We start from the raw sequence: 19754 nt of genomic DNA, 5'->3' as shown, positions 1-19754 counted from the left end.
CACCTCCGTTTTCTCCCCGTTTAACTTAAGGTAATTTCTCACCATCCAATTCGCAACTGCTTCCATGCAGGCTCTAAAATTAAGGGCAGTGATGTCAGTGGTTTGCGAAATGGAGACCATGATCTGGATGTCGTCAGCGTAAGATACGACTTCCAGACCAAAGGATCTGACCAACCTGGCCAATTGTGTTACATAAATATTAAAGAGCGTGGGGCTCAGGGACGAGCCCTGAGGGATCCCACACTGCACAGGCTTAATGGGGGAAAGATAATTGCCCAGCTCTACCCTCTGTTCGCGTTGGGCCAGAAAAGATGTTAAAAGGCTAAGCGCGGGTCCCTCCACTCCTATCTCCCCAAGATGCATGGCCAAGATGGAAGGGGACAGGGTGTCAAAGGCGGCTGTGAGGTCGAGCAGGACCAGCAGAGTAGTCTGGCCACTGTCGACCTTAGCACGTATGTTGTTGGTGACAACTGTGAGGGCGGACTCGGTGCTGTGTGCCTTCCGAAAACCGTGTTGGGATGGGTCAAGAAGGCTGGCGTGTTCTAAGAAAGCGCTCAGATGGGTGTTTAAGTGGCCTTCTAACATTTTTGCAGGAGGAGGGATCAAGGAAATAGAATGAAAATTCTTGAGGGTCCTTGGGTCTAGCGAGGGTGTCTTAAGAAGGGGTTTGACAATAGCTAATTTCCATAGCTCCGGGTAGACACCCTCATGGATTGCCCGATTGATGACCTCCAGGAAGGAAGGGAGTAGGACGTCTCTGCACTCTTTAAAAATTTTAAGAGGGCAGGGGTCAAGAGGCGATCCCGACTTAAGGGCATCCAGGTGCAAATTAAGTTGTTCTAAGGTTAACAAGGGATAATTGGTAAAGTAGCAACCCTGAAGTCTGATGGAGATCATATCTACAGAGGGTGCCACCATGTCGGAAGGGGGCCCTAGATCAAGGTTGAGGGCTTCTAGACCTGAATGAATATCCATAATTTTCACATGGAAAAAGGTGCAAATTTGGTCGCAGAGATCCTGTGAGGCAACAATGGGGTCGGGAGATTGAAGGGCACACAGGGAATCCACGATTTTGAATAGATCCCGAGGGGAGCTAAGTGAGGTGGTGATTTTAGTAAAGTAGGATTTCTTTGCTGCCAACACTGCGGTTTTATACTCCTTGAGAAGTCTTTTGTGATTATCTTTTTCAAGGGGGTCGAGGTGGAGCCTCCAAAGCCTCTCCTGCTTCCTACAGCCCTGCCTGAGTAATCTAAGGGTGTCTGAATACCACGGTGCTGTGGGGCGTTTCCTTGCAGGATAGTGCTGCTTAAGCGGGGCCAGAGTATCGACGGCCTTAGAGATGGTATTGTGAAGGTCCAGAGCCGCCGTGTCGGTGCCTTTAGGTGAAGAGGTCATGGAGCAGGACAGTAGTGGGGCTAGAGTTTCATTATTTATCCCCCGAAAGTGGCAGGGCGAAGATTGCCGACTCTTGACTCGGAGGACCGGGATAAAACCTTGAGGGTAAGATCCTTTCTGCCAGTTGTGGGCTGTTAAAATTTACAATGACACAATCCCCCGGTAGTGATTTATGAGTGCTACCAATCCACTTCACTCTTCTCACCATGATAAGATTTCTTTCTACCCTAGAGCCCAAGTATGTGTTATGTGATAGCCAGTATAAAACTTTATTCCTCAACTGGGAAAAGTCCTCTTTCCTACCCCCTGGAAGAGTTGGCACGTTCTCCAGTACCACAACGTAAGGGGTTGATTTCGCGGGCAGATGTATTACTGGAAGATCTAAAGAATGAACTTCCTCTCCTCTCGTGGGCCATGCCCCTGTTGGATGAGTCCCTGCCTGGGGCTGGGGCTGTGGCTGCAGAGATGATCTAGGTGAAGAGGACCTCTCTGTGTCAACGGTGGATGACTTTCAGTATCGTGTCTACCCTGTCCCTGAGGCTGGCTGCTGTCCAGAACTTGTGGGCGATCCGTATTGGCAGGACCTGGTACAGGGTGATGTACAATTTGAGCGGCTATCCCTTCATTCTGAAATGTTATCAGGGGACACTTCAGGTCCAATAGACTCTTATCAATTGCTGTTAGTCATTGAAATTATGGTGCCAACTTGGAGTCCAGCATTACCTCAATTGTTACCCTGAGGGTCTCCAGAGCACCTGTCATGTCAAAATTGGGCAGTGTGGATGTAACAGGTAGTTGAACTTTAGGGGGCAGGTTAGGTTTTCGTTTTCTTGCTTTGCCCCGACCATTGTTTGTGATTTCCTTTGTCTGCCTGTAGTAGCCCCCTTAACTCCCAACATAGTCAGAGGAGAGTTCCCATGCAAGGGCCTTCGGGACGAGAAGTGGACAAGCAGGGGGTAGATGCCACCCCTTCCTGGCTTGGTTTGACCCCCTGCTTAATAATTATAACAGCCGGCGAGAGGGGCCTTCGTTGAGCTGTAGGAAGGGAGGTGACCCTGCTGTGATCACGCATTTCTGTAATATCTGCAGAATTAGAGGGATCGTTGTCCATGCTAGTCAATAGCTCAGGTGTACCTGTGTGCAAGACAGTTGCACCAGCAACCGGTGACCAGGATAGGCAACGGTTAACTAACTCAATCTCCTTATCCAAAACAGCTGCAGCACGTAGAAGAAACAGGTCCATGGTAGTTACTGAAGCAGTAGTGCCAGCTAGAGCCCCTCCTTGGGCTAGTGTCAGCTTATGTCTAACCATGACAAATTTGATGCTGGCTGTCTCAAGAGCTGACTGGTTGATGGTATTACTCAGGCAGATTGTCAAGTGCTTAAGAAGTGTGATGAGATGGTAATCAAGCAAAGCTGGACTAGATGTAACAACAGGGAAACCCTGGGTGCCAGGCTAGAGGGGCAAACGTCAACCAACAAGTACGTGATGTATTAAACAAGTGTGGGGCAGGCGCCTTCCTACCTTCACTTTAGGGACACAGTTGCGGATGGCGATCCAGAAGGAATCTGCAGTATTAAAGTATTAAAGCATGAGGGACAAGGTAGGCAGTAATGTAGTCCCTGTGAAAGGCAAGGCTATTGCAGGTGTGCTCAGTCACATCATTAGTCCTCTGTAACTCTGGCTCCTCACTGCCACAGATGCCTTTGCCGTTTCCCTTGACTTTGCTATAAGCACCTGGCCAACGAGGAATTTCTGGTGGGAACCGGGGGTCTGAACACACTCAACAGACCCCGGCCTGCCACTCCCTGCTACTCCTGCTGCGGCTCCTATGGCAGCTCACTTATGGCCCAAGCTGAGCTGGACTGCGGTCCGTTTGCCCTCCCAATAAGGGAGCCTGGCCCACCAGGAGCCGGTAACAAAGCTAAGGTGTGTGCCGGGCGGGGGACACTATGGGCCCTAGCAGTTTCAACGGTTTTCAGCGTCTTCCGTCTCCTGTCTCCCATTATCCCGCTCCTGCTCCTTCCTCCTGCTCAGCGAAGGCGTGGTCTGTATTGCTAGTAATTAACCTACCCTTATTTACAGTGTGCAAGGACCATGTACAATCACCAACCTTTAGTTTTTTTAAGCTCTGTCACCAGGCACTCTGCTTCTTCCTGGATCCGCTCCTCAATGCTTTTCTTACCCATCCCAAAATTTCTTAGAGTCATGAGAGTAAAACGACGTAGCTGCTTCCAGCGCTCCCCATTGCTAAAGATGATACCTGGAAAAAATATTTAAACTATAAGCAACAGTTCCTCATTCTCAAACATTTTGGTAAAATACATTTAACACAATTAGGCAAGCATGATCATGTTCTTAACAGTGCCAAAATATATATAAATACAAGTTTATGAGAAGTTAATGAGGTGAGGATAAGAAAGGTAACCTGATTGAGGCAGAGCAATGGAAAGAGGGTGCCTATGTTGCAAGGAGATTGATGCAGTCTTGATTAGAAGTGCAGACACTGGGGGAAGACACTGGAAGTGGAGTTCATTTTTTGTTAAGGTACCTTACTCACCTTCACCTTTCTTAACTCAACTTAAAATCAACAGCCATCTCAGAGGCGGGAACCTTGACCGAGTTTTGGCTCTCTGGTGCAAAAGTGCACTGTTGGCCAACATTAGAGCAGTTGTACAAAATCTTTTTCCTGGTAGTTATGATTTTTCATTGGAAACTGAGAGCTTAGTTTTGGGACCGAAATGAGATGTGCTTCTGTCGTGCGATGCAGTGGTTCCCAAACTTTTTCAACTTGTGGCTCCCTTTATCTATTGACTGTTGTCCACGGCTCCCCTTTATGTAACTTTTTTTTCCGGGTGATGAGGATGTAAGCCCAGCCTCTGGAGTGCTTCAATTTTTTTCTCTTTAGTCCAGTGGTTGGTTGCTAGCTTACCAAGACATCCAATGGATGTTAAAAAAACACAGGGGTGTTCCGCATCACAGACAGACTGTGCTAAAGTGGCAGGTACACAAAAACCCAAACAGTAAATAAATAAATGAGCCAGTTAGAGTTGCCACTTGATACATATTGAGGACGTTATGGCAGAGCAAAGCAGGTTTCGTGAAATTAATAAGAATGTAAACTTTCTATATGGATACTAAAGCTTCCATGTGCGTTATTTCATGGTGTATTAGGTATTTCTGTCCCAGAGCAAGTGCTATAGATTTTCTTACCCATTCCGGTTTTGGAAGGAAGGTAGGTATAGTCTACTGGACTGTAGCCCAACAATAGACGTGTAAAGGCCCAGAAAAACAGTGTTTGATAGCTATGGTACCAAAGTAAGGTCTTGCCAAGAGGGAAGAAAGAGTTTGACAATGGCCACAACATGGATGTGATGTCCTCAAATTACTGCTTCTTGACTATTAACTCCTGCTTACACTTTATGTTATGTTATGTTATGTTAGAGGAACTTATACCGTGCATGGCTGCCTCAGCAATAGGGTGTCCCAGCGTTAGCGGAGCGGGAAGTAGGAAGGAGTGTAGCTAGATGGATGTGAAGAGCCAGGTTTTATTCAGCCTCCTAAATGTCTAGTGATCGCTGGTGTTACGCACAGTCATTTTATTGATCTGTTCTGCAAGGATTAGTAAGCACAGCGATGTCTTTTTGGACACCACTGTTGACAAAATCCTCTTTCAGACAAGGTTGCTTAGTATTCAATATATAGAAGAACCTGTGAAAGAAGCCACCACACAGTTGCATTGTTAGTATTCTGTGATGGTGTCACCTGCAAGACTGCTTTGAACAAATGCCCCATAATGTCATATGATGTAATCATAGCCATTGCAACCTATTTCCTATAACAAAAGAGTGGTGTCGAAAATATATTCTTTCATATTTGTTTTCCAGATAGAATTATTAATTGCTTTAAGATTTGTATTACAAATTTGGAAAACAAATAACAAGGGAGTGATTATTAATGCAGTACCTTTATCTGTTTGAGCCTGGAACATGTATGTTAGTTGTATACATTTCAACTTGTAACAGCCCTAAAACTCTGCTCTGCTCAGCCAAACACCTACAACGACTACAACACATCCAAACCGACTCCGCCCGACTGATCGTCAACGTCCCCCGCCGCAGCCACATCACCCCCCACCTAAGAGACCTACACTGGCTCCCCGTTGACAAGAGGATCACCTTCAAGCTCCTCACCCACGCACACAAAGTACTCCACAACGCCAGACCAGCCTACCTGAACAGCAGACTCAGCTTCCACACCCCCACCCGCCAGCTCCGCTCCGCCAGCCTCGCCCTCGCCGCTGTCCCCTGCATCCAACGTACGACCGCCAGCAGCAGTTCCTTCTCCTACCTCGCCGCCAAGACCTGGAACACCCTCCCTACCCACATACGGCAAACCCAAGACCTACTCGCCTTTAGAAGACTCCTCAAGATCTGGCTCTTCGAACAGTAGCAGCACCCCCGCCCCCCTCCCCTCAGCGCCTTGAGACCCTCAGGGGGTAAGTAGCACGCTTTACAAGTACTCTGATTGATTGATTGAGCTTGCTCTGATTTTCGACATTTTCTACTGGAGATACTCCTATCCACACTATTCCCAAACACAGTTTCCCCCCACTCATCACAGTGTCAAGTAATAAGAATATGAATTCTTGCAGTTACCAGGACTTTTTCAGACAATTAATTTAGCAACAGAGCCAATCTACTTATCAACCATCTTCCACTCACCCCTCCTATCATCTGTGCATGTATTCACTCACTTGGACTGATGTGGTAAGAGGAAATCACACAAATAGCCAACAAAAACAGAGCCTTCAACCTCCCTGTCAGAACCATCCCAGCTGCATTCATCAATAAAGTGCTTTCCTCACTCACAGTTTACATTACAACTATTTACAATAAGTAAAAGTATATTAATCTTAGCAGGAGGATACAAATGTACCTTGAAAGAGATGTAACATGAAACACCAACATATAGTTCATAAAGTACAACTATTCAGTGGCATATACGTATTATTTAAGGAAGTAGGATGATACTGAAGATGATCCTGAATAAGAGATGCTTAACATAAATCACCGATTATATATATTTCGTACTCCACCAACTTACTGACCGGGACATTTAAAGACACACAAACTGCTCAGCACACACCCTCCTATTTACTGTGCCATTTTCATAACAATGTGAAATAGAATAGCGCAAATGTATTAAGAAACTATGCCATTTACCTGCCTGATTTCACATACTGCATTATGAATGCAGTCTTTAAAATTGACTACAATGCGTTCTACACGGATTTCCTTTTTTATTGCAAATATTTTATTGAGTTCAACCACTTACAGGTGAAAAACATGTTCTGGATCACCATGTTCTATGTTACAGGAACAACAAGTGTCAGAGTCTTTTCCTTTTTTTAACTTACTTGTTGGAGCCTAATAGAGGAAGTGATAGTGCCTGTATTAATGAAGGGATACATTTGTTATGGAGCAAATTAGAAAAGATTTTAGACTATGCCTCTACTGGTGGAGGTGTTCTGCCTGTACCGTGGAAGCAGGTACACCATTTTCTCTGAATAGGAGGTTTTAGTTTGACTGCTGGGTCACACAGTCGAAGTGTTTATCTTGGATGTAACGTGTCCTCTAGATGCATTAGAATAAGAGAAGTAAAGAAAGTTGGTTTGTGGAGAGGAGCTAGTGTGGAGATCTGTGCCTTAATTTTCAAAAAGTTCTAGAAATCTAAGTAGGAGAAGTCATAGTTCTCTTGGAGAGGTGCGAATGATAGAGGCTTAGGGCCCACAAGCATCATTGTTGGTATCTGCGATTCCTAAATTGCGAAAATTAAGGAATCGCAATTTAGAAATCGCAAATACCTATGCATTAAAAATTCTCAATATTTTTTGCGATTTCTTATTTTTCCTTATATGCGATTCGCAATTTTGCGAATCGCAAATAAGGAATCCCTTTACATTGATTCCTATGGGCCTAGAGGCCCATAGGAATCAATGGGAAGGCATTCTCATTTTGCGAATTCGCAATTAAGGAATCGCAAAATGAGAATGCAATTTCAAGGGTGCAGGGGGGGTCCAAAGGATCCCCCCTGCACCCCTGAAATGTCACGTAAGTACATTTGACTCACACACATGTCCCAAGGGCATGTGTGTGTGTAAAATATAAGTTTCAAAAATGCACTTTTGTGCATTTTTGAAGCTTTTCGCAAATTACCATGAAGGTTTACTTCATGGTAATTTTTCCCTTCATAATAATTCGCAATTTTTAAAAAATCATGCATAGCATTTAAGAAATCGCAAAATTTGTGATTTCTTAAATGCTATCGCAATTCCAGAAATCGCAAATATTGCGATTTCTTAAATTGCAAAAAATGATAAAAAAATGATGCATCCCAAAAAAGGTTTTTGCTTTCGAAAACGGCCGAATTTTGCGATTCGCACCGTTGGCGAATGCAAAAACGCTTGATGCATGTGGCCATTAGTTTCTAAGAAGAGATCTGACACAAACGTGAAACCCTTCTCAGCCCATTTAAGAACAACTGTGGGGGAAACTGTTGTTTCTGTCTTTTTAATGTTCTAGTGAGATAGAGAAGGATTTATTGATGTTGCAGGAGAGATTTTTATCCAACCTTAGTAGAGCTTAAATTGTGTTGCTAATACTTCTTTTAAAATGAGTGAAATTGAGATAAGACTGAGATAATGTTGCAGGCATGGAAAAAGATGTGAGACCTAACAGTCTGAGGGTGGTCTTCCCATCAGCTTTTTGCCTACCTCCTCCATTTTTCTGACCTCGTTTTTGCTGGCTTTAGCATTCTGTGCATTTTAGCACTGCTAGTGCTAACCGGTGCCAAGGTGCTTGTGCTCTCTCCCCTAAACATGGCAACATTGGTTCTTCCCCAATTGGCATATTTTATTTACTTATAAATCCCTAGTAAAGTGCAAAACATCTGCCCAGTGCCTGTAAATTAAATGTTACTATTATGCCTTCAGAACTCATTGCGCCACCCATTTAAATAGCCTTCTAACCAGGGCTCGGGCTTGCTGACTTGGCACAATGAAACTTTTGCCAGGCCTAGCCCATCACTTTTTAGGTCGAGCCAGGGCAGTGCATGCACTGCTCTGCGAGGCATGCTGTATTTAGGTATGGACTTGATGCTCTGCCCTTTTTCACCTATCTTTTTAATTAACTCCAGTCACTGTCCTTTGTAAACTGTGGCATTTCATTAGTCAATGGGCTTAGTAGTCCTCCTTAGTACCGCCTTGTCTCATCTTGTAACCTCCCATAAGGATTGACCCTCTTACTTGTGTTGTTACTCGGTAGGACACAGCCTACGAGCACTATTTGGTTAGATGGTTTTCCCCTGCCTGGTGTTGCAGGCTTGGACACACTCTCTCGCAAAGCTTTCTTCTTTGCTTTTCATAGCACGGCACGCCTTAGCTGATATCATTGTGACTGTGCCTTTGGTTTGATGTTTGCGGCACGGCACCTAACACGGCTGCATGGTTTTTATTCCTATTTGTTCACTTTCTTGTCTTAAAGCGCCCCATTCCGAGCTTTCATTTTAATGGCAGCCACACACCTTATTTTAGATGTGGCTTGTCTAAATAAAGGTGCTCGGCCGCAGAATGGGGTGCTTTAACAAAAATAGTAATTTGTTAAATTGACAAACAAATACTTTTTTGTTTTAAATTATCTATACCATGCTTTTACTTAAATGGTGGCCTCACACTTTTCTTTAGACAAGCCGCGTTAACTTGCAGTACAATAAACATCCACATCCAAGGCCACCTCCATTTTTTTCAAATTCTCCCTGATTGGCATTTTTTTTATTTTTTCCTAAGTCTTGTCTCTGGCTGCTAGACCTACAGCTGCACCTGCAAATATGACATTTGAGCTGGCCAGCCTAGAGGTTTCAGGCATAATGTGAGGTCAGTGGACCACTGGTCTCATCCTTATGTGCACACAATATGTTTTCCTATATATTCAGGAATTCCAAACTTATTCATCAATGATTCATATTATTTTTATTCACTTTCCGTTTCGTAAGTCAGTAATCATTTGCTACTGTAGTTTACACATTTTCGCTCTTGTTTTCAGAGCATAACAGTGTTCCTTATTTCAAATATATCAACATCCAATGCATTTCGGGGCCATTTCGTGCCCCTTCATCAGGGATACTGCGATAAAAAGGAGAGAAAGGTACCGTGTAAGTGTAGTAAATATCAGCTAGATATGCGAGTCATGGGACAAAAATCGGGGTGTCTAGTTACCGGGTCACCCTTATTAAAACCTTAGTACCAGTGGAGTGTAAAAAAACCGGAAAAAAGAAACCGTCTTACTTGTATTTGAAAGTGGCGGTTGTTTAAATCTGGAGGGGAAAAAATGTGTATGACGGGTTACTTTCAAGTGACGGCGGATAACACGTGCATAGTTACATGCGGTAAACCGTTCTCAAGGGTTCTAAAGTGAGACTAACCTGAAGTGAAGGTTCGAGGGTTCTGCCAGGAGGCATTCCGTTCTTCGACGCTGGTGCAGTCTAACTGCCGGCGCCGGTGTTTGTTTTAAGGGTCATGTGATCTTAGTCTAGTGATCATGGAAAGTGAAGGAAGACTGGGTGATAGGGTGGCGGTACCGGTTCAAGAGATCGGGCTATCATGTATATTATTGATGTAGTGCGCTAAGCATGGGGAGTTGACGGTGTGCAATATTAAGCAATGAAAGTGTGACAACAGTTAAATTAAAGATATAGCAACAGTTAAATAAAAAAATACGACAACAGTAAATAAAAACGGTATTATGCACATATGTCAACATGCTGATATATGGCTGTTGTGTCACAGTACATTAACACAGGAGATTTGTACTTGCTCGGCCAAGCAATTTTTTTAAAGGTAACAGGAAAGTTCTATTCTGTCATTGAGCCCAAATGGCTTCTGGGTACAGAGTCTATAGATCCAAGTGTTCTCACATTGGAGGAGGAATTTAGTGTTGTCTCGTCCTTCAATTCTTGATACTGTTTCAAGAATGGTGAATTTCAGTTGTGAAATGTTATGGTTTGCTTCCAGAAAGTGCATAGCTATAGATGATTTTACTGATTTCAATCGAATATTTGATTTGTGCTCTGTGAGTCTCGTTTTGATTTTTCGTTCAGTTTTACCGATATAAAGTTTCCCACAGGGGCACTTTAGAGCGTAGATCACATTACTCGAGTCGCATGTTGCATTTACCTTAAGCTTTATGCTATGGCCTTTCATAGGGTGGTTGATAACGTTGCCTTTAATGATCGAATTACAGTTTCCGCAATTCATGCATGGTTTAGTACCGGTGAATTTCTGTTTTTTTGTAGGTTTAAATCGGATGAGTTCACCCAGGTTCTGGGCCCTAGAGAAAGCAAATAGGGGGGGTTCTTTGAAGATTTGTCCAAAGTCTGGTTCTAAGTTCAACAGTGGCCAGTGTTGGTTTATGATTTGTTTAAATCTCCTCGTGGCTGTGGAAAATTTCGAAACTACCACTGTCCTGGTTTGTTGCGTTTTCTCAGTTGTTGCTAAAAGTTTAGTTCGTTCAATTTTAGCGATTTTATCTTTGGACTGTTCAATGACGTTTTGAGGGTATCCTCGTTGTATGAATTTGGTGGCCACTTCCTCAATACGTTCTTTAGATTTAGTGGGGTCTGATGTGATCCTTTTGGCTCGCGCCATTTGAGAATATGGTAAATGTTGCTTAAGGTTGGGTTCATGGAAACTCGTGAAGTGCAACATGTTATTCCGGTCCGTTGGTTTAGTGAAAAGATCGGTTTCAAATTTGTTTTGGCTTCTGGTGATTTTAACATCAAGAAAATTCACGGTGGTTTCCGAAGTTTGCCATGTGAGTTGGATCCGTTCGTCAATCTGGTTAAATTTTTCCAGTTGATGTTGTAGTTCAATCTCAGATGCTTTCCAGACGATAAAAATATTGTCAATATATCTAGTTAGGAGGAGTAGGTTTTTTGTCCATTCTTCATTAGCAAAAATGTGTGTTTCCTCATATTGCTGCATGAAGATATTGGCGTATACTGGCGCCGCTGAATTGCCCATTGCCATGCCTACAAGTTGTTGGTACCAACAATCGTATTTGTAGTAGCTCTGATATAGTACAAACATCATCAGTTCCATCAGGAATATTTGGAAGTCAGTTTCTAGATCTGTTTTAAGGAGCGCTTGCTCGATGGCTTCTATCCCCAGGGAGTGGGGTATGGAAGTATATAGGGCTCGGACGTCAGCAGTGCATAAAATTAGGTGGTCTTGTGGGTCAATCTGGAGATCATTAAGCTTTGAGATAAAGTGTGTAGTATCCCTGGTATATGTCCGCATGGACTGTACCGTTGGTTGTAGGTATTTATCCAGGAGTTGGCCAATCGGTTCGTGTAGACTTCCACACGTGGAGACAATGGGTCTCATAGGAGGGTGTTTTAGATCTTTGTGGATTTTTGGTACCATCCTAAGTGTCGGGCTCTTGGGGTTAGTTTTAATCAGGAAGTTTTTGGTCCTGTCATTAATTGTGCCTGCTTCATGCGCTCTATCCAACATGTTCTGCAGAGTTTTCATGTACTCTATTGTGGGGTTGTTGTCCAGTCTCATATAAGTTGTGGCATCCAGGATATGTTCCATGGTCTTCCGTTCATACATTTCTCTATCCATAATGACTAGCGCACCCCCTTTGTCGGCCTTGGTACATATAATCCGATCGCTTTGAGATAATTTTTTAAGAGTATCCCTATCTTTTTGTGTCATGTTTCTATGACGCTTTTGGCCATGTTTGATGTTTGCAAGGTCCTTTTTCACTCTATTCTCAAATAGGTCCAGGGTTTTATGGCTTACTGGTGATTGGAATGTGCTGTGTGGTCTTAACCCTAGTAATTGGTCTTTGTCTTTAGTCGGTTGTTCTGGTAGGACGTTTTCAAAAAAATGGAGTAAGCGTAACTTCCGCATCAGTTTGAATAGGCTGACTTCCAATTCCAAGTTGGTCGTGTTGGTCGTAGGCACGAAGGATGTGCCTTTCTGAAGTAACTTCTTTTCATAGTTAGTCATTTGGTATGCACTGATGTTAATCACAAGTTCTTCATTATCTATGTCTTCTTTGTGGTTTTCTTGTCCTTGATGGTGCCCGTTGTGCTTCTCGTGATAGGTGGTTCTTTCTCTTTTTCTCTTTCCTTTGTTCTGTCCTCTCCGGGGTCTCCTTTTTGTGCCTGACCCTGTTCTAAAAAAGGGTTCGGTTCTGTTTGAAAACTTGTGGTTGGTTGCTGTGCTGTGTTGGTATCAGCGTCTCCGTGAGTTGTGGTAGTTTTCTTGGGTCTTTGTGTGCTATCACTATCGGAAGATGAGGTTTCCGTTTGGGAGTTAGGTGGTCTGTTTCTCCTTTTTTGGGCGTAGATCTCCGCCCAGGTGTAGACTTCTCCCAGTCGGTAGTCTGTGGTATCTCTTTTATACTTGCGTATTTTGCGTTCATTGATCTCATTAGAGTGTTTCTTGATTTGTGTTTGAACGTCTTCTAGGATTACCTTTAATTCATCCTCGGATAGCATTTTGGAGAGTTCATTAGATGTTTCTTCAATTTCCGTGGTGAGTTCCTCGAGTATTCCGGACAGTTCTTCAATAATAAGTAGGATTAAATCCAGAGAGCACTTGTTTAAGATTTCATACCATCTTTCCTGAAATTTTTTGGAGTTCTTACAGAGTGATGGTTTCAAGGCTATTCTGAGGCCCCTAGGTATCCGCTGGTTACGATGATATTTGACCAGTGTACTGGCATGTAGTTGTTAGTTAATGCGTCTCTTACTCAGATATAAGAGTTGTCTTATATATTGCTCTTTTGAGGGCGTAGTGGTCTCCTGTGTGGTCTCTTCCCTAATTAGTGCATAAATTCGGTCAGCTTCATCGGATTTAAATGCAAATGTAGAGGCACGAGCCTCTGTGCTCTTCGCGATTTCTTCGTAGTTATGCTGCATTTTATGCGTGCTAGCCCAGTTGGTTTGGACACGAAGTAGTAACAATCTGAAAACAGTGTACTGGGATGCACAGCAGTGTTTATACAAAGTTTCATCAAGTTTGTAGGTGCCACATAAGTAACGTCAGGTGTCCCTCGGCGTTAAATAATCACAGGCATAATGTGAGGTCAGTGGACCACTGGTCTCATCCTTATGTGCACACAATATGTTTTCCTATATATTCAGGAATTCCAAACTTATTCATCAATGATTCATATTATTTTTATTCACTTTCCGTTTCGTAAGTCAGTAATCATTTGCTACTGTAGTTTACTGTAGTGTAGAGGTTTACCAAGCTCAAGGACTTCTGTAAGGAAGTGGGAGTTCTTGCAACGAGCACCACCAGGAAGCTGGAGTTGCATAAGAAACCACATGCAATGGATGAGCGAGTGACCCTGAACTGGTGCTTCCTGCAAGGGCAGGGAGCAGAGTTTCTTACTGCGGCCTGGCTTCCGAAGAACTGGAAGAGAGGAGGGAAGAGAAAGAGTTCAAATTGCAGTTGCCAAAATTAACAACTGGAGGCTAAGGTGAAGAAGAGGGCACTGGGAAGACACAAAGGCTGAAAGGGTCTTAGAGGAAAAAAATGATGTTGGCTCATGAACTGAGTCAAAAGGAGCTGGACATCAAGCTCATCCAGGCAGATTCCAGCAGTATTCGCTGATGGAGAGAAAAGGGTTTATAAATACAAGGATTTGGAGCCAAGATATGTGGTGGGAGATTACATTAATAAATGTTTGTCTGCATATGAGGTTGCATTAAAGGTTCACAGGGTTCCTGAGGAGCACAGGGGGTGGTCTGTGGAAACACATGTCAACACTTGGGAAGGACACACTTCTCACGAGAGAGGTTGGGGACCAAAGCAAGTATACCCCTGTGAAGGCCATTTTGATTGCCAAATTTGGGCTGTACACTAAAAAAAGTATTGCCGAAGATTCAGGGACAGCCGGAAGCTCCCCATTCAATCCTAAGTAGATTGTGTTGATTACTCCAGTAAAGCAATAATGTCTGGGTGAAGGGCAGCTAGGTAATTTTAATTAGTTGTTCCATTTAATTATGAGGGAGCACATGCTCAGTATCTATTTTACTGTGTTGCCTCAGCACTTAGAGGACAGTAAGCTGACTGACCCCAAGAAGCTTGCTAAGGAAGAGGACCTCAGGTCTAGCACCAGTGTCCAAAAAGGTATTTTGGGGAACTCCCACAAAGGTGGCCAGGGTTCCCAAAAGAAGAAAGGGGGGATAAAAACTTAAAAATTAGGAGCTCTCTAAAGGCACCCAGAATAATTTGCAAGGGAGTAGTGTTTACAAGTCCCAGTATGACCCTAAGAAGAAGGAGTTCTTTGATCATAAGTAAGGCTTCCAGTTTTCCTTTTTTACTGAAATGTACAGAAAAATACAGGCAGAAAACGATGTGCTTACTGTCTGCGTTTGTATTAAAAGTAGAACAGTACAAAAAGTTGTGAAATGTCTTTAAATGGATGCATTTGTTAACATATATTTGTATATAATGTTAACATATATGTTGCAGTGTTTTGTTATATTTGCTGCTTAAATTTCTAAAATTGCGACAGGCATAAAAGTTTGCGTGCATGTTTGTCAGTTAAATAAATACCGAAATATAACATTTCGTCATAGTTTTAGGAGTCCATTAAGTCTCAAAACAGCTTATATAAATATGGATAACTACCAATAAGAAGGCCCAAAAAATAAATATGGATAAATACAGTTCGAAACCATTACAAAAATGAATACCATAAAACCGGGAGTCCTAATCATAAACAGGTAGGGTTGTACCCGAATTTACTGAGTGTTACAATCATAGGGGGTCCAAGGGCGATTCCAAATGTCCCATGAAGGAACAGCCCCTTACTGATGGGCAGAAACCTGGCCTTTGATTTCCTCGAAGAAGCCATGTGCACAGCACCTGTACTCAAGGCGCTTGAAGTCGCCAAACAATTTATTGTGCAAATTGATGCTTCAGAGCATGGCATAGGGGCAGTCTAGGTACAGATAAATGAAGATGACCTAGACCATCCAGCAGCCTATATCAGTAGGAGGTTACTTCCACAGGAACAGATTTGGAGAGCCATTGAAAGAGAAGCTTTTGCTGTGGTCTAAGCAATGAATACGTTGAGACCATACATTTTTGGGACTCACTTCTTGGTTCAGACAGACCACAGACCCCTCAGATGGCTAATGCAAATGAGGGATGAGAATACCAAACTGTTGAGGTGGTCCATCTCTCTACTGGGACCTGTCTTTATGATGGACTACTCTACAGGGTAAGACCACAACAATGCTTTTGGTCTCCCCACATTATTTCGCCTTAGTGAAGAGAACTCCCAAGGGTTGGGTAACTCTCCCCTCTCTCAGCTGGGGGGGGCACGTGTTTGACCTGACCGCTTTAGGGTGGCCTTCTCTGAACTTTTTGTCCACCCCCCCCCCATTGTTCTGACCTTTTTTTGCTGGTTTTTATATTCTGTGCATTTTACCACTGCTAACAAGTGCTAAAGAGCTTGTGCTCTCTCCCCTAAACATGGCAATATAGGCTCATCTTCAAGCGGCATATTTAATTAACATATAAGTTACTTGTAAAATGTACTACATGTGCTCAGGGCCTGTAAATTAAATGCTACTAGTGAGCCTGCAGCAATCATTGTGCCATCCACTTAAGTAGCCTTCTAACCATTGGCTCAAGCCAACCACTTTAGAGCCTGTGTGTGCAGTTTAACCTCTTGCCAGGCCTAAACCATCCCCGTTTACACCTAATAGGCATCCCTAAGGTAGGCCCTGGGAAACCCAGAGAGCAGGGTGCAATGTACCTAAAAGGCAGGATGTGTACTTGTACGTTTTACATGCCCTTGTAGTGAAAACTCTCAATATCATTTATCACTACTGCACGGCCTATCTCTTGCATAGGATAACATCATTGGGATTACCTTATTACATCTTTTAAGTGTAATTCCCAATTGTGAAGAGAAAGATCTTTCAAGTTTGCGGTCTCTGGACTCACAATTTAAAATCACAACTGATGGCGAGGTTGGTTTTTAAATTGCAAGTAAAAAAATGTAACTTGTAGAATGATAACGTGTAGTGTAAAAGCTGCGATGCACTCAATTTCAATACTATTCTCATAAAACAAAATACTCAAAGTACTCACAGTTGGTGTGCTGACTCTGGAGTGGTTCTACCTGGCCACTGTTTCTGAAAGAACATGTAAACTAGGACTCCCTGCCCTAGAAAGAGTCTTCACTACCTTAATGCACTCCTACCAGAGTGTAAATAATTTTGTGCTCTACTTTACAAATCAATTAAAAGGCAAATTTGATCACATATTCAATCTACACAATCTTCTTTAAACCAGTGTGAAACAAAAAAATATATCGAATCCATCCAACATAGTTCGATGCTTCTTTCAATTCATACATTAAATGGTGGCCCACCATTTAATGTATGACAGAAGTTAATTTATGTTATATGTTCTTGTAGATTTTCCCTGAAGAAGGGTATATTATACACCCGAAATGCATTGGGAATTGTCACTTGCAAGTTTGTTACAACGTAACACGAAACTTATGATCTTCAAAGAATTGTGCTTTTGAATTAAAAGAAGCATCGAACTACGCTGGATGGATTCAATATTTTTTTTGTTTCACACTGGTTTAAAGAAGATTGTGTAGATTGAATATGTGATCAAATTTGCCTTTTAATTGATTTGTAAAGTAGAGCACGAAATTATTTACACTCCGGTAGGAGTGCATTAGGGTAGTGAAGACTCTGTCTAGGGCAGGGAGTCCTACTTTACATGTACTTGTAGAATGATGGCATTTTCTTGTTTTACCCATACCGTGCCTGCTGTTCCCCTGCCTGGGTGAGAAGGACTGGACCTGCATCATTTGAACACAGAGGCTTGCTGGCCTGCCTCCTGCCTCCTGATTTGAAGTCCCAGGTACATAAAATACTTCCATCTTACCTGCATCTGCACCTGGACACTGCCATCTGTCAGTCTGCCTACCACCCCAGTCCTGGACCCTTGGAAGTGAGGCCTAAGGTGCTTCTTAAATTCAACCCATTCTCATCGGAACCGGCAATCTTCACCACTGCGGGTGTCAGAAGCAGTGCATTTTAGTCATTGTGTGAATCGGAACCAGTGCATCCTCATTGTTGCATGGGGCGGTGCCACCGTATCGCCTTTGGAACCAACGCATCCTTCCTCTGCTGCAGGAGCAGTAGCAACATATCGTATTCGGAACCAGCGCATAATATTTAGAACAGATGCATCGCCACCATAGAGTGGAAAGAATTGGCACATCTCGTTCAGTGCGTGGCTCGACACCAATGAATGGTTTTGGTTGCACTTCACATCTTCGATGGTGACAAAGCCAGGATCAAGGTACTGGGTACTTGTATCCTGCTGGCGCTCAATCATGGTTGGCCTGAACTTTAGACTTTTTTCAGTCAGGTGCCACCAGACATCCCAAATAAGTCCTTATCACCTCTAAGAGCTATTTTACAGTTCATTCTTTAAAAAGAAATATCTTGATTTCTACTTATTGGTATTATTTTAGTTATTACATTATTCTCTATTTTTTCAACCTGATGTGGTTTTTCACTGTGTTACTGTTTGAAGTGTTGCACACATACTTTACAAATTGCCTTTTAAGTTAAGCCTGACAGCTCTGTGCCAAGCAACCAAAGGGAGAGCACACGGTAATTTTGGGCGTGTTGTGACTTACCCTGACAAGGATTGTGATTCCTCCTTAGACAGGGTGCCTTCCTCTGCTAACCAGAAACCTAATTTCTAACAAAAGAATAACTGAAATAATGCTCTATTCTGAGCCTGACGGGCACCTTAGTAGGTTTGTCTTCAAGTCAAAGTGTAACCTGAGCTGATAAGGAAACTGGTAATTAAACCAGTTCAGTAGATTTTAGCCTCCTTCTTTAAAGGTCATTCAGAGATTTTTTAAAGTGATTCTCAGTTTTTTTTTTGTACCATAGGAATTTAGAGGTGATTTTATCAACTGATAAAAAAAGACTGAGAGTCACAAATTGGAACCATGCTTGAGAGGTGAAAACTGACTAGTGGGTTCACTATCATTTTAAAGGATTCCAACCTACCCCTTTGACCCTACCCCCGCACCTCCACAAAACGTCCTTAGGGGACCATGCCTTCAAGAAGTCTTTAATTTTGGCAATTGCTTTAAGTTTGTTCTGCAAGATGGATCACGAAATGTTAACACAAAATCAAATATCTAACCACATAATAAAACTGTTATTCCCCTTGAAAGTCCAAGCTCACAATCCAGTAAGAATGGCAATGAATATTAATGGGTAAAACTTTAGTTTTATCTTTGTTTAAGTAATAGACTGAATAACTGGAGAAAGCATGAATTATATTTACACTAGCTGTTATGGTATCAGCAGGGTCGTCAGTAAAGACTAATATATCCTCTGTTTAGGAAGCAGTTTTGAAAATGGAAATTCCATCCCAAAGTGGAGATCTTTAATTTTGGTGGTTTTATTTAGCATTATCAAAAGAGGGTCTATGGACAAGACAAAAAAGAGTGGAGAGCGGGCGTCCATGGAGTATGCCTTGTTGTGAAACAAAGGATGTGGAACCACTGATTCAGATTGTCACTTTTGCTTTCGCAAAGGCACATGGCATTTTTAATGTGTAGGTCACCTTGATTGTAACTATATAGTGCAGCCTTTTGGTACGACCATATGATCTTATCAAAGGCCTTCTCAGCATCCAGTGTTATAGCTACTGCTAGAGGTGATTGAAGTAGAGGAGCCTAGTCAATGATAGGACAAAACATGTGGATTTTAGCACTGGCTCTTCTACCTTTAACAAAATCAGCGTGAGAAACATGGTTAAACTAATATGTTGCCATACATATTGGTTTCAATGTGTATAAGCACGCTCAGACTCAAACTCTGAGGCTTAGAATGATCTTTCCCTTTCTTTGGAATGACTGTAATAGTGACTTCAGCTGCTGTGCTAGTCACCTTCCCAGATGAGGCAAAATAATTGTTGACTGACATTAGTGGACCAAACCTCCACGCAGCAGCCAACAGCTCCAGTACCTCGAAACCCTAACAGGTGATTTGAAGCGCTTTATAAATGTTAATTGATTGACAACCTAAAATGGAGAGTTAATATAAAAATCTAAAACAGCTTAATGATTCTGTTGAATGGTTATACTGTCATAAATTCCTAGTGAGGCCCTTTTTGCATGAAATCTGTTTTTCCAAGATTTTTCATAGAAAAAGTACAAGACATGGTCACCAATGCTGAGATCACACCACAATTACATAGTATATATAACTTCAC

At 42.6% G+C, this 19754-nt stretch overlaps 1 protein-coding gene across 1 annotated transcript in view; it reads right to left on the bottom strand.

Moving 5' to 3' along the window:
- Nucleotides 1-19754, bottom strand: part of LOC144781956 (cytochrome P450 2G1-like) — a 288870-nt gene that overhangs the window by 171413 nt on the left and 97703 nt on the right. The window contains exon 3 of the mRNA XM_078661046.1: nt 3510-3659. Within this exon, the coding sequence (XP_078517172.1) occupies nt 3510-3659 (150 nt within the window). The remainder of the gene's footprint in view (nt 1-3509; nt 3660-19754) is intronic.

This window comes from Lissotriton helveticus, chromosome 9 (genome assembly GCF_964261635.1).
Source record: "Lissotriton helveticus chromosome 9, aLisHel1.1, whole genome shotgun sequence".
NCBI classification, from domain to species: domain Eukaryota; kingdom Metazoa; phylum Chordata; class Amphibia; order Caudata; family Salamandridae; genus Lissotriton; species Lissotriton helveticus.
Note: the sequence above shows the minus strand (reverse complement) of the source record. Positions and strands in the feature narration are given on the sequence as shown.